Source organism: Oncorhynchus masou, unplaced genomic scaffold (assembly GCF_036934945.1).
Source record: "Oncorhynchus masou masou isolate Uvic2021 unplaced genomic scaffold, UVic_Omas_1.1 unplaced_scaffold_1031, whole genome shotgun sequence".
NCBI classification, from domain to species: domain Eukaryota; kingdom Metazoa; phylum Chordata; class Actinopteri; order Salmoniformes; family Salmonidae; genus Oncorhynchus; species Oncorhynchus masou.
In genome coordinates this window covers 1-15,959 of record NW_027000005.1, presented here as the reverse complement: position 1 = coordinate 15,959, position 15,959 = coordinate 1, and the positions used below count along the sequence as shown (strand labels likewise).

At 47.4% G+C, this 15,959-nt stretch overlaps 1 protein-coding gene across 1 annotated transcript in view; it reads left to right on the top strand.

The window, feature by feature from the left end:
- LOC135528774 (H(+)/Cl(-) exchange transporter 7-like) overlaps positions 1-15,884 on the top strand; it is a 20,195-nt gene extending 4,311 nt beyond the window's left edge. The window contains exons 2-8 of the mRNA XM_064957839.1: positions 921-986; positions 1,382-1,514; positions 8,197-8,306; positions 11,269-11,349; positions 11,526-11,588; positions 14,771-14,854; positions 15,066-15,884. Of these exons, the coding sequence (XP_064813911.1) occupies positions 921-986; positions 1,382-1,514; positions 8,197-8,306; positions 11,269-11,349; positions 11,526-11,588; positions 14,771-14,854; positions 15,066-15,602 (1,074 nt within the window). The 3' untranslated portion in view covers positions 15,603-15,884. The remainder of the gene's footprint in view (positions 1-920; positions 987-1,381; positions 1,515-8,196; positions 8,307-11,268; positions 11,350-11,525; positions 11,589-14,770; positions 14,855-15,065) is intronic.
- Positions 15,885-15,959: the final 75 nt, after the last annotated feature.

Below are 15,959 nucleotides of genomic sequence, written 5' to 3'. Positions count from 1 at the left end.
GAGGCCTTGAACCTGGTCTGAAGGGTGTTCAACGTAGCTAGTCAACGTTTTATACATGAGACTTAACACAATGTTTATCAGAGGCCTTGGACCTGGTCTGAAGGGTGTTCAACGTAGCTAGTCAACGTTTTATACATGAGACTTAACACAATGTTTATCAGAGGCCTTGGACCTGGTCTGAAGGGTGTTCAACGTAGCTAGTCAACGTTTTATACATGAGACTTAACACAATGTTTATCAGAGGCCTTGGACCTGGTCTGAAGGGTGTTCAACGTAGCTAGTCAACGTTTATACATGAGACTTAACACAATGTTTATCAGAGGCCTTGGACCTGGTCTGAAGGGTGTTCAACGTAGCTAGTCAACGTTTTATACATGAGACTTAACACAATGTTTATCAGAGGCCTTGGACCTGGTCTGAAGGGTGTTCAACGTAGCTAGTCAACGTTTTATACATGAGACTTACATCAGAAGGCCTTGGACCTGGTCTGGTGTTCAACGTAGCTGATCAACGTTTATACATGAGGCTGCTAATGTTGATCAACGTGGCTAGTCAATGTTTTTACTTACGAGACTTAACACAATGTTTATCAAGAGGCCTTGAACCTGGTCTGAAGGGTGTTCAACGTAGCTAGTCAATGTTTTATACATGAGACTTAACACAATGTTTATCAGAGGCCTTGAACCTGGTCTGAAGGGTGTTCAACGTAGTAATCAACGTTTTATACATGAGACTTAACACAATGTTTATCATTTATTGTTGTCCCAGTCTGTCATAACAAATGATTTCAAAAACAATGAGCGCTATATTTACTTGAAATAATGTTTGTTTAGTTGTACTTTATCAAGGTCCAAAGTCCTCCCAGGGTCACCACGTCTATGAGCAGTATAGATGGTGTAAAGTGTGTGTGTGTGTTTCAGAGTCTGGACTATGACAACAGTGAGAATCAGCTGTTTCTGGAGGAGGAGAGACGGATGAGCTTCTTAGTAAGTGGAGAACCCCTACACACACACACACACACAAACAGGCAGACACAGGCAGACACAGACAGACAGACAGACAGGCAGACAGACAGACAGGCAGGCAGACACAGGCAGACAGACAGACAGACAGACAGACATACAGACAGACAGGCAGGCAGACAGACAGACAGACAGACAGGCAGACAGACAGGCAGACAGACAGGCAGACAGACAGACAGACAGGCAGACAGACAGACAGACAGACAGGCAGACAGGCAGACAGGCAGGCAGGCAGACAGACAGACAGGCAGACAGACACAGGCAGGCAGGCAGACAGACAGACAGACAGACAGACAGACAGACAGACAGACATTGATTGATGTCCCCCCCCTCCCATTTCTCTCCCCTCTCGTCCTCAGGGGTTCAAGTGTTTGGAGATCAGTCGGTGGGTGATCTGTGGTCTGATTGGCTTCCTGACTGGACTCATAGCCTGCTGCATAGATATCGCCGTGGAGAACCTGGCTGGGGTCAAGTACTACGTTGTCAAACAGAGTATCCTTCCGCTCGCTGACCCACATCACAGAACGGTCATATCCTTCCGCTCACTGACCCACAGTTCAGAACGGTCATATCCTTCTGCTCACTGACCCACATCACAGAACGGTCATATCCTTCCACATCACAGAACGGTCATATCCTTCCGCTCACTGACCCACATCACAGAACGGTCATATCCTTCCGCTCACTGACCCGCATCACAGAACGGTCATATCCTTCCGCTCGCTGACCCACATCACAGAACGGTCATATCCTTCCGCTCACTGACCCACATCACAGAACGGTCATATCCTTCCGCTCACTGACCCGCATCACAGAACGGTCATATCCTTCCACATCACTGACCCACATCACAGAACGGTCATATCCTTCCGCTCACTGACCCACATCACAGAACGGTCATATCCTTCCACATCACAGAACAGTCATATCCTTCCACATCACAGAACGGTCATATCCTTCCGCTCACTGACCCACATCACAGAACGGTCATATCCTTCCGCTCACTGACCCACATCATAGAACGGTCATATCCTTCCGCTCACTGACCCACATCACAGAACGGTCATATCCTTCCGCTCACTGACCCACATCACAGAACGGTCATATCCTTCCACACATCATAGAACGGTCATATCCTTCCACATCACAGAACGGTCATATCCTTCCACATCACAGAACGGTCATATCCTTCCGCTCACTGACCCACATCACAGAACGGTCATATCCTTCCGCTCACTGACCCACATCACAGAACTGTCATATCCTTCCACATCACAGAACGGTCATATCCTTCCGCTCACTGACCCACATCACAGAACGGTCATATCCTTCCACATCACAGAACTGTCATGTCCTTCCACATCACAGAACGGTCATATCCTTCCACATCACAGAACGGTCATATCCTTCCACATCACAGAACGGTCATATCCTCCCCACACACTGACCCACAGTTCAGAAGGTGTTCCATACTCTGAACTGTCATGTTAAATATTGTCTGTGTAGAAAAATATGGTGTTGTGACATCCTACAGCGTTTGTCTATGTTCCACTGTTGTCCCGTCCTACAGCGTTTGTCTGTGTACCACAACATACTGTCCTTCCTCTCACTCACCCACAGGATAGTCATGTCTAGTTTTAGTTTCTGAAATTCCAGTACATGGTGGATTTCTTTGGCCAATTCCGGGAGGGTAGTCTTCAGGCGGACAACTCTCCCAATAAATCAAGAGTTTGGGTAGACAGAGTTTAAAAAATAATCCCCTTGGAAACATGACAGAAGCGAACACACAATGTGGAGGCAGATAGCTGGTGGTTGTAAGTTTGTAACTTGTAACGTCATATAAACTATGTAAACGACTCAATGCAAAATACACTAGTTGAAAGTATGGGTTTGTTTACAGCAGGGCTCTGGATGGATTTTCTGGCAGCCAACTTCACCCTTTTCTCTCTGCCAAACTGGCATTGGTCTAAGTACAGGCGTGTGTGCTGGAACATTGGGACATTGTGGGAAGGCAACTCCTAGAGAGACCAGGCCCAGTTTAGAGTTGTCTTTGTTCAGTCATTGACATTTGGTCTCTAAATGTGTTTAGGAAAGTAAAAGTGTACCTCTGCCTTATCATGGATTCAGAGCTATCTATCTAATATAACTCAAAGGGGTTTCTTTATTAATGGAAGCGTCTCTAATGTTAAACATGTAAAGTGTGGTGTACCGCAGGGCAGCTCTCTAGGCCCTCTGCTCTTTTCTATTTTTACCAATGACCTGCCACTGGTATTAAACAAAGCATTTGTCCACGTATGCTGATGAATCAACCATATACGTTAAGGTTTTCAGTGACTTCATGAGCTGTAGTTGCTAGTTGTCGTGGCTGTTGAACAAGTTGAGGAGACTAAATTATTTGGTGTTACCTTAGAATGTAAACTGTCATGGTGAAAACCTATACATTCAATCATTGTAAAGATGGTGAGAGGTCTGTCCCTACTAAAGAGATTCTCCACGAAGCAAGTCCTGTAGTCTCCTAGTTTTATATTATCTTGATTATTGTCAAGTCCTGTAGTCTCTAGTTTTATATTATCTTGATTATTGTCCAGTCATATGGTCAAGTCCTGTAGTCTCTAGTTTTATATTATCTTGATTATTGTCCAGTCATATGGTCAAGTCCTGTAGTCTCTAGTTTTATATTATCTTGATTATTGTCCAGTCATATGGTCAAGTCCTGTAGTCTCTAGTTTTATATGATCTTGATTATTGTCCAGTCATATAGTCAGCTGGTCCAGAACACAGCGGCACATCTTGTTCTTCATTGTAATCAGAGAGCTGATATTAATACTATGCATGCCCAGTCTGTCTTGGCTCAGAGTTGAGGAAAGACTGACTGTCACTTCCTGTTTTTATTTGGAAATTCCACATTTTTTGCATAGTCAAGTTACACAAGGCACTGACACATACACTTACCCCAACAGACATGCCACCAGGGTCTTTTCACAGTCCCCAGGTCCAGAACAAATTCAAAGAAACAGTATTGTACAGAGCTGTGAGTGCATGGAACTCCCATCTTATATATATATCAAATAATCAGCAAACCTGGTTTCTAAAAACAAATGAAGCAACAGCTCACGGCACAGCATCTCCCCCTTGTGACCTACTGGTTGTGTAGGTACTGACATGTGACCTACTGGTTGTGTGTGTACTGACATGTGTCCTGCTGGTTTGTGTGGGTACTGACATGTGTCCTACTGGTTGTGTAGATACAGACATGTGTCCTACTGGTTGTGTGGGTACCGACATGTGACCTACTGGTTGTGTGGGTACTGACATGTGTCCTACTGGTTGTGTAGTTACTGACATGTGAACTACTGGTTGTGTGTGGGTACTGACATGTGACCTACTGGTTGTGTGGGTATCGACATGTGTCCTACTGGTTGTGTAGGTACTGACGTGACCGACTGGTTGTGTGTAGGTACTGACATGTGTCCTACTGGTTGTGTCTAGATACTGACATGTGTCCTACTGGTTGTGTAGGTACTGACATGTGTCCTACTGGTTGTGTGTGTACTGACATGTGACCTACTGGTTGTGTGTGGGTACTGACATGTGTCCTACTGGTTGTGTAGGTACTGACATGTGTCCTACTGGTTGTGTAGGTACTGACATGTGTCCTACTGGTTGTGTGTGTACTGACATGTGTCCTACTGGTTGTGTAGGTACTGACATGTGACCTACTGGTTGTGTGGGTACTGACATGTGTCCTACTGGTTGTGTAGGTACCGACATGTGTCCTACTGGCTGTGTGTGTACTGACATGTGTCCTACTGGTTGTGTGGGTACTGACATGTGTCCTACTGGTTGTGTAGTTACTGACATGTGAACTACTGGTTGTGTGTGGGTACTGACATGTGACCTACTGGTTGTGTGGGTACCGACATGTGTCCTACTGGTTGTGTGGGTACTGACATGTGTCCTACTGGTTGTGTGTGTACTGACATGTGTCCTACTGGTTGTGTGTGTACTGACATGTGTCCTACTGGTTGTGTGTGTACTGACATGTGACCTACTGGTTGTGTGTGTACTGACATGTGACCTACTGGTTGTGTGTGTACTGACATGTGTCCTACTGGTTGTGTGTGTACTGACATGTGTCCTACTGGTTGTGTGTGTACTGACATGTGACCTACTGGTTGTGTGTGTACTGACATGTGTCCTACTGGTTGTGTGGGTACTGACATGTGACCGACTGGTTGTGTGTAGGTACTGACATGTGTCCTACTGGTTGTGTAGTTACTGACATGTGAACTACTGGTTGTGTGTGGGCACTGACATGTGACCTACTGGTTGTGTGGGTACCGACATGTGTCCTACTGGTTGTGTAGGTACTGACGTGACCGACTGGTTGTGTGTAGTTACTGACATGTGTCCTACTGGTTGTGTAGGTACTGACATGTGACCTACTGGTTGTGTGTGGGTACTGACATGTGACCGACTGGTTGTGTGGGTACTGACATGTGACCGACTGGTTGTGTGTAGGTACTGACATGTGACCTACTGGTTGTGTGTAGGTACTGACATGTGACCTACTGGTTTTGTGTGTAGGTACTGACATGTGACCTACTGGTTTTGTGTGTAGGTACTGACATGTGACCTACTGGTTGTGTGTGTAGGTACTGACATGTGACCTACTGGTTGTGTGTGTAGGTACTGACATGTGACCTACTGGTTTTGTGTGTGGGTACTGACATGTGACCTACTGGTTTTGTGTGTAGGTACTGACACGTGTCCTACTGGTTGTGTGTGGGTACTGACACGTGTCCTACTGGTTGTGTAGGTATTGACATGTGACCTACTGGTTGTGTGTAGGTACTGACATGTGTCCTACTGGTTGTATGTAGGTACTGACATGTGTCCTACTGGTTGTGTAGGTACTGACATGTGACCTACTGGTTGTGTGTGTACTGACATGTGACCTACTGGTTGTGTGTGGGTACTGACATGTGACCTACTGGTTGTGTGGGTACTGACATGTGACCGACTGGTTGTGTGTAGGTACTGACATGTGACCGACTGGTTGTGTGTAGGTACTGACATGTGATCTACTGGTTTTGTGTGTAGGTACTGACATGTGACCTACTGGTTTTGTGTGTAGGTACTGACATGTGACCTACTGGTTGTGTGTGTAGGTACTGACATGTGACCTACTGGTTTTGTGTGTGGGTACTGACATGTGACCTACTGGTTTTGTGTGTGGGTACTGACATGTGACCAACTGGTTTTGTGTGTAGGTACTGACATGTGTCCTACTGGTTGTGTGTGGGTACTGACATGTGTCCTACTGGTTGTGACATGTGACCTACTGGTTGTGTGTACTGACATGTGTCCTACTGGTTGTGTGTATGTACTGACATGTGTCCTACTGGGTTGTGTAGGTACTGACATGTGACCTACTGGTTGTGTGTGTACTGACATGTGACCTACTGGTTGTGTGTGTACTGACATGTGACCTACTGGTTGTGTAGGTACTGACATGTGACCTGGTTGTGTAGGTACTGACATGTGTCCTACTGGATGTGTAGGTACTGACATGTGTCCTACTGGTTGTGTAGGTACTGACATGTGACCTACTGGTTGTGTAGGTACTGACATGTGTCCTACTGGTTGTGTAGGTACTGACATGTGTCCTACTGGTTGTGTAGGTACTGAGATGTGACCTACTGGTTGTGTGGGTACTGACATGTGACCTACTGGTTGTGTGGGTACTGACATGTGTCCTACTGGTTGTGTGTGGGTACTGACATGTGTCCTACTGGTTGTGTGTGGGTACTGACATGTGTCCTACTGGTTGTGTGTGGGTACTGACATGTGTCCTACTGGTTGTGTGTGTGTACTGACATGTGTCCTACTGGTTGTGTGTGTACTGACATGTGACCTACTGGTTGTGTGGGTACTGACATGTGACCTACTGGTTTTGTGTGTGGGTACTGACATGTGACCAACTGGTTTTGTGTGTAGGTACTGACATGTGTCCTACTGGTTGTGTGTGGGTACTGACATGTGTCCTACTGGTTGTGTAGGTATTGACATGTGACCTACTGGTTGTGTGTAGGTACTGACATGTGTCCTACTGGTTGTGTATGTACTGACATGTGTCCTACTGGTTGTGTAGGTACTGACATGTGACCTACTGGTTGTGTGTGTACTGACATGTGACCTACTGGTTGTGTGTGTACTGACATGTGACCTACTGGTTGTGTAGGTACTGACATGTGACCTACTGGTTGTGTAGGTACTGACATGTGTCCTACTGATGTGTAGGTACTGACATGTCCTACTGGTTGTGTAGGTACTGACATGTGACCTACTGGTTGTGTAGGTACTGACATGTGTCCTACTGGTTGTGTAGGTACTGACATGTGTCCTACTGGTTGTGTAGGTACTGAGATGTGACCTACTGGTTGTGTGGGTACTGACATGTGACCTACTGGTTGTGTGGGTACTGACATGTGTCCTACTGGTTGTGTGTGGGTACTGACATGTGTCCTACTGGTTGTGTGTGGGTACTGACATGTGTCCTACTGGTTGTGTGTGGGTACTGACATGTGTCCTACTGGTTGTGTGTGTGTACTGACATGTGTCCTACTGGTTGTGTGTACTGACATGTGACCTACTGGTTGTGTAGGTACTGACATGTGTCCTACTGGTTGTGTGTGGGTACTGACATGTGTCCTACTGGTTGTGTGGGGTACTGACATGTGACCTACTGTTTGTGTGTGAGTACTGACATGTGACCTAATGGATCCTAATATATCAAACCCCAGTAACACTAGCTGTCCCCATTGGCCTGGGCTAATCCTGGATCCTAATATATCAAACCCCAGTAACACTAGCTGTCCCCATTGGCCTGGGCTAATCCTGGATCCTAATATATCAAACCCCAGTAACACTAGCTGTTCCCATTGGCCTGGGCTAATGGGGATCCTAATATATTAAATCAAAACCTTGTTGATCAGAATGCTGCCAATCATCCCCACTAATTTAAATATGTAGCCCTTCAGACAAAAGGTCATGAAGCCATAGAGGTCCAGTGTCCTGCTCTGTGGTTGGTCGGGGAGAGCTGGACCTTGCAGCGTGGTGGCGTGTGATTGGTTTGTTTGTTACCTGTCCTTGACCCTCTGCCCCCTCCCAGACATCGAGAAGTTTACGGAGGTGGGAGGTCTCTCCATCTCTCTCATCCTCTGGGCTGTGCTGAACTCGGCCTTCGTCATGGTGGGCGCTGTTATTGTGGCGTTCTTCGAGGTAAGAGGGAGATGGGGAATGTGGGTATGCGTCGAAAAGGAAGGAGTGTGTGTGTGTTTGTTTGTGTGTGTGTGTGTAGCCTTTTGAGGTAAGTGTTCAAAGTGTTTGTGTGTGTGTGTGTGTTGCGTGCGCGCAAGTATGAAACTAGTGCACACTGCTGGGCAGGTGGGGGTTTGAATTGAGCCTTGATTAATCATAGTCTAATAACAAGCTGTGTGAACCACTGTGTTAGACTACAGTCTGTTGGCCCTGGGGTGGTGAACCACTGTGTTAGACTACAGTCTGTTGGCCCTGGGGTGGTGAACCACTGTGTTAGACTACAGTCTGTTGGCCCTGGGGTGGTGAACCACTGTGTTAGACTACAGTCTGTTGGCCCTGGGGTGGTGAACCACTGTGTTAGACTACAGTCTGTTGGCCCTGGGGTGGTGAACCACTGTGTTAGACTACAGTCTGTTGGCCCTGGGGTGGTGAACCACTGTGTTAGACTACAGTCTGTTGGCCCTGGGGTGGTGAACCACTGTGTTAGACTACAGTCTGAACCACTGTGTTAGACTACAGTCTGTTGGCCCTGGGGTGGTGAACCACTGTGTTAGACTACAGTCTGATGACCCTGGGGTGGTGAACCACTGTGTTGGACTACAGTCTGTTGGCCCTGGGGTGGTGAACCACTGTGTTAGACTACAGTCTGTTGACCCTGGGGTGGTGAACCACTGTGTTAGACTACAGTCTGATGACCCTGGGGTGGTGAACCACTGTGTTAGACTACAGTCTGATGACCCTGGGGTGGTGAACCACTGTGTTAGACTACAGTCTGTTGGACCTGGGGTGGTGAACCACTGTGTTAGACTACAGTCTGTTGACCCTGGGGTGGTGAACCACTGTGTTAGACTACAGTCTGTTGACCCTGGGGTGGTGAACCACTGTGTTAGGCTACAGTCTGATGACCCTGGGATGGTGAACCACTGTGTTAGACTACAGTCTGTTGGCCCTGGGGTGGTGAACCACTGTGTTAGACTACAGTCTGATGACCCTGGGGTGGTGAACCACTGTGTTAGACTACAGTCTGATGACCCTGGGGTGGTGAACCACTGTGTTAGACTACAGTCTGTTGGCCCTGGGGTGGTGAACCACTGTGTTAGACTACAGTGTGTTGGCCCTGGGGTGGTGAACCACTGTGTTAGACTACAGTCTGAACCACTGTGTTAGACTACAGTCTGTTGGCCCTGGGGTGGTGAACCACTGTGTTAGACTACAGTCTGATGACCCTGGGGTGGTGAACCACTGTGTTAGACTACAGTCTGTTGACCCTGGGGTGGTGAACCACTGTGTTAGACTACAGTCTGATGGCCCTGGGGTGGTGAACCACTGTGTTAGACTACAGTCTGAACCACTGTGTTAGACTACAGTCTGAACCACTTTTTTAGACTACAGTCTGTTGGCCCTGGGGTGGATCTAACATCTCTCTCTCTCTCTCTCTGTCTCTCTCTCTCTCTCTCTCTCTCTCTCTCTCTCTCTGTCTCTCTGTCTCTCTGTCTCTCTGTCTCTCTGTCTCTCTCTCTCTCTCTCTCTCTCTGTCTCTCTGTCTCTCTGTCTCTCTCGCCAGCCAGCCAGCCAGCCAGCCAGTCAGAACTAACATCTCTCTCTCTCTCCTCAGCCAGTCTGTTGACCCTGGGGTGGATCTAACATCTCTCTCTCTCTCTCTGTCTCTCTCTCTCTCTCTCCCTCTCTCTCTCTCCCTCTCCCTCCCAGTCTGTTGACCCTGGGGTGGAACTAACATCTCTCTCTCTCTCTGTCTCTGTCTCTGTCTCTGTCTCTGTCTCTGTCTCTCTCCCTCTCTCCCTCTCCCTCCCAGTCTGTTGACCCTGGGGTGGATCTAACATCTCTCTCTCTCCTCAGCCAGTCTGTTGACCCTGGGGTGGATCTAACATCTCTCTCTCTCTGTCTCTGTCTCTGTCTCTGTCTCTCTCTCTGTCTCTCTCCCTCTCTCTCTCTCCTCAGCCAGTCTGTTGACCCTGAGGTGGAACTAACATCTCTCTCTCTCTCCTCAGCCAGTCTGTTGACCCTGAGGTGGAACTAACATCTCTCTCTCTCTCCTCAGCCAGTCTGTTGATCCTGGTTGTGGAACTAACATCTCTCTCTCTCCCTCTCCCTCCCAGTCTGTTGACCCTGGGGTAGAACTAACATCTCTCTCTCCCTCCCAGTCTGTTGACCCTGGGGTGGAACTAACATCTCTCTCTCTCCCTCTCCCTCCCAGTCTGTTGACCCTGGGGTGGAACTAACATCTCTCTCTCTCCCTCTCCCTCCCAGTCTGTTGACCCTGGGGTAGAACTAACATCTCTCTCTCCCTCCCAGTCTGTTGACCCTGGGGTGGAACTAACATCTCTCTCTCCCTCTCTCCCTCTCCCTCCCAGTCTGTTGACCCTGGGGTAGAACTAACATCTCTCTCTCTCCCTCTCTCCCTCTCCCTCCCAGTCTGTTGACCCTGGGGTGGAACTAACATCTCTCTCTCCCTCTCTCCCTCTCCCTCCCAGTCTGTTGACCCTGGGGTAGAACTAACATCTCTCTCTCTCCCTCTCTCCCTCTCCCTCCCAGTCTGTTGACCCTGGGGTGGAACTAACATCTCTCTCTCCCTCTCTCCCTCTCCCTCCCAGTCTGTTGACCCTGGGGTGGAACTAACATCTCTCTCTCTCCCTCTCCCTCCCAGTCTGTTGACCCTGGGGTAGAACTAACATCTCTCTCCCTCCCAGTCTGTTGACCCTGGGGTGGAACTAACATCTCTCTCTCCCTCTCTCCCTCTCCCTCCCAGTCTGTTGACCCTGGGGTAGAACTAACATCTCTCTCTCTCCCTCTCTCCCTCTCCCTCCCAGTCTGTTGACCCTGGGGTGGATCTAACATCTCTCTCTCTCTCCCTCCCAGTCTGTTGACCCTGGGGTGGATCTAACATCTCTCTCTCTCTCCTCAGCCAGGAGCAGCAGGAAGTGGGATACCCCAGATTAAGTGTTATCTGAACGGAGTGAAGATCCCCCGGGTGGTGAGACTGAAGGTAAACTGATCACTGGCTGCTCAGAGACTAATGTCACATCTAAACCCACATCTTTTAAATGTTGTTGTTGTTGTTGTTGTTGTTGGCAGTAGGAATGATGTCTCTTATGAGGCAAAGATATCAGACATTATATAATATATAGGTCAGAGGTCACTGTGTGTGTGTGTGTTCTACAGACCCTGGTGGTGAAGGTGTGTGGTGTGATCTGCTCTGTCGCCGGGGGACTCGCTGTCGGAAAGGTAAACACTGGGGATGTGTGTGTGTGTGTGTCTGCATGTACGTATGAGTTTATCTGTGTGTCTATATGTACGTATGAGTTTATCTGTGTGTCTATATGTACGTATGAGTTTGTCTGTGTGTGTGTGTGTCTGTATGTACGTACGAGTTTGTCTGTGTGTGTGTGTGTACGTACGAGTTTGTCTGTGTGTGTGTCTATATGTACGTACGAGTTTGTCTGTGTGTGTGTGTGTGTCTATATGTACGTACGACTTTGTCTGTGTGTGTGTGTGTGTCTATATGTACGTACGAGTTTGTCTGTGTGTGTGTGTGTCTATATGTACGTACGAGTTTGTCTGTGTGTGTGTGTGTGTGTGTCTGCATGTACGTACGAGTTTGTCTGTGTGTGTGTGTGTCTATATGTACGTACGAGTTTGTCTGTGTGTGTGTGTGGCTGCATGTACGTACGAGTTTGTCTGTGTGTGTGTCTATATGTACGTACGAGTTTGTCTGTGTGTGTGTGTGTGTCTATATGTACGTACGAGTTTGTCTGTGTGTGTGTGTGTGTCTGCATGTACGTACGAGTTTGTCTGTGTGTGTGTGTCTGCATGTACGTACGAGTTTATCTGTGTGTGTCTGCATGTACGTATGAGTTTGTCTGTGTGTGTCTGTATGTACGTATGAGTTTATCTGTGTGTGTGTGCGTATTCATTGTCTTGTGGTGAGTCGGGCTGTGACGCTCATGGATGTTGGATGATGGTAATTGGCCAGGTGACCTTGATAGAACAACGAGTCCTGGTTCAACTCAGGTCATTATTACGTTCCTCGGCAAGCAAACCATTAATGTCACTCGGAACAGAAGAAGGCGGAACTAACGAAGAGTCACTGGCAACAACCAAAAGGAAACAGGTCTGGTTTTAGGAGGGGTTCTGTAAGACACTCGTGGGAGTGTCTACTGAATGTTGCCTAGCAACAACAGTGTCCACAGTGTCCATTGAATGTTGCCTAGCAACAACAACTGGATTCTAAGAGAGACCAACCATGAGACCCACTGAATTGACCAGGAACAGGCAAACAAAATAAAAACCAACACCAAACTGAAAGACAGGTGGCAAACCACAAAGTTGGAGGAAAACTAAATCAGGGAAAACAGATGAACAAATGTCTAACAATCAAATAGGGAGACACAACTAGAGTAGTTAACCCTCCACATCTCTCAAGACAACTAGAGTAGTTAACCCTCCACATCTACCAAGACAACTAGAGGAGGTAACCCTCCACATCTCTCAAGACAACTAGAGTAGTTAACCCTCCACATCTATCAAGACAACTAGAGGAGTTAACCCTCCACATCTATCAAGACAACTAGAGGAGGTAACCCTCCACATCTATCAAGACTACTAGAGTAGTTAACCCTCCACATCTATCAAGACAACTAGAGGAGTTAACCCTCCACATCTCTCAAGACAACTAGAGGAGGTAACCCTCCATCTACCAAGACAACTAAAGGAGTTAACCCTCCACATCTAACAATACAACTAGAGTAGTTAACCCTCCACATCTATCAAGACAACTAGAGGAGTTAACCCTTCACATCTATCAAGACGACTAGAGGAGTTAACCCTTCACATCTATCAAGACGACTAGAGGAGTTAACCCTCCACATCTATCAAGACAACTAGAGTAGTTAACCCTCCACATCTACCAAGACAACTAGAGGAGGTAACCCTCCACATCTACCAAGACAACTAGAGGAGGTAACCCTCCACATCTCTCAAGACAACTAGAGGAGTTAACCCTCCACATCTCTCAAGACAACTAGAGTAGTTAACCCTCCACATCTCAGACAACTCGAGGAGTTAACCCTCCACATCTCTCAAGACAACTCGAGGAGTTAACCCTCCACATCTATCAAGACAACCAGAGGTGTTAACCCTCCATCTATCAAGACAACTAGAGGAGTTAACCCTCCACATCTACCAAGACGACTAGAGGAGTTAACCCTCCACATCTATCAAGACAACTAGAGGTGTTAACCCTCCACATCTATCAAGACAACTAGAGGAGTTAACCCTCCACATCTATCAAGACAACTAGAGTAGTTAACCCTCCACATCTACCAAGACAACTAGAGGAGTTAACCCTCCACATCTCAGACAACTAGAGGAGTTAAGACAACTAGAGTAGTTAACCCTCCACATCTATCAAGACAACTAAAGGAGTTAACCCTCCACATCTCAGACAACTAGAGGAGTTAACCCTCCACATCTATCAAGACAACTAAAGGAGTTAACCCTCCACATCTCAGACAACTAGAGTAGTTAACCCTCCACATCTATCAAGACAACTAAAGGAGTTAACCCTCCACATCTCAGACAACTAGAGGAGTTAACCCTCCACATCTATCAAGACAACTAGAGGAGTTAACCCTCCACATCTACCAATACAACTAGAGGAGTTAACCCTCCACATCTACCAAGACATCTGGAGCACTGGGCCACTCTTAAATATCACCTGGGCCAGCCTGGTGAAACACCTTCCCACTAATGAGGTGACCAACCGGCCAGGTGACATACAGACTGACTAATGAGGTGACCAACCAGCCAGGTGACATACAGACTGACTAATGAGGTGACCAACCGGCCAGGTGACATACAGACTGACTAATGAGTCGAAATACAGACTGACTAATTTGGTGAAATACAGACTGACTAATGAGGTGGAATACAGACTGACTAATGAGGTGGAATACAGACTGACTAATGAGGTGGAATACAGACTGACTAATGAGGTGGAATACAGACTGACTAATGAGGTGAAATACAGACTGACTAATGAGGTGAAATACAGACTGACTAATGAGGTGAAATACAGACTGACTAATGAGGTGGAATACAGACTGACTAATGAGGTGAAATACAGACTGACTAATGAGGTGAAATACAGACTGACTAATGAGGTGAAATACAGACTGACTAATGAGGTGGAATACAGACTGACTAATGAGGTGGAATACAGACTGACTAATGAGGTGGAATACAGACTGACTAATGAGGTGGAATACAGACTGACTAATGAGGTGGAATACAGACTGACTAATGATGTGACCAACCAGTGTCTGTGTGTATCTGACGGCCGTGTGTGTGTGTGTGTGTGTGTGTGTGTGTGTTTGACGGCCTCTGTCTCCCTACCCATAATCCTGTAGGAAGGTCCCATGATCCACTCTGGTGCCGTGGTGGCAGCAGGAGTCTCCCAGGGACGCAGTACCTCCCTGAAGAAGGACTTCAAGGTAGGAGGGTGTTGTACAGTCTGGTTGTAACATGGACATAGTGTTTAATGTGTGGTATCTACTGTCTAACATGTTCTCTCTCTCTCACTGTGTGTCTTAACTTGTTCTCTCTCTCACTGTGTGTCTTAACATGTTCTCTCTCTCTCACTGTGTGTCTTAACATGTTCTCTCTCACTGTGTGTGTCTTAACATGTTCTCCCTCTCTGTGTAGATCTTTGAGTATTTCCGTAGAGACACAGAGAAGAGGGACTTTGTATCAGCTGGAGCGGCTGCAGGAGTGTCTGCTGCTTTTGGAGCACCAGTTGGTACACACAGCACAACATGTCCCTCAGCACAACATGTCCCTCAGCACAACATGTCCCTCAGCACAACATGTCCCACTCTGCACAACATGTCCCTCAGCACAACATGTCCCTCAGCACAACATGTCCCTCAGCACAACATGTCCCTCAGCACAACATGTCCCACTCAGCACAACATGTCCCACTCAGCACAACATGTCCCACTCAGCACAACATGTCCCACTCTGCACAACATGTCCCTCAGCACAACATGTCCCTCAGCACAACATGTCCCACTCAGCACAACATGTCCCACTCAGCACAACATGTCCCACTCAGCACAACATGTCCCTCAGCACAACATGTCCCACTCAGCACAACATGTCCCACTCTGCACAACATGTCCCTCAGCACAACATGTCCCACTCTGCACCACTGCTAAGCATACAACTGTCATGACCTTCTAAATGTTCCTCCCAATAAAGTTTTCACCTGACTCGCTCTCGCTCTCTCGCGTTCTCGCTCTCTCTCTGTCTCTCTCTGACTCTCTGTCTCTGTCTCTCTCTGACTCTCTGTCTCTGTCTCTCTCTGTCTCTCTCTCTGTCTCTCTCTGTCTCTCTCTGTCTCTCTCTCTCTGTCTCTCTCTGACTCTCTGTCTCTGTCTCTCTCTGTCTCTCTCTGTCTCTCTCTGTCTCTCTCTGTCTCTCTCTGTCTCTCTCTCTCTCTCTGTCTCTCTCTGTCTCTCTCTGTCTCTCTCTCTCTGTGTCTCTCTCTCTCTGTGTCTCTCTCTCTCTCTGTCTCTCTCTCTCTGTGTCTCTCTCTCT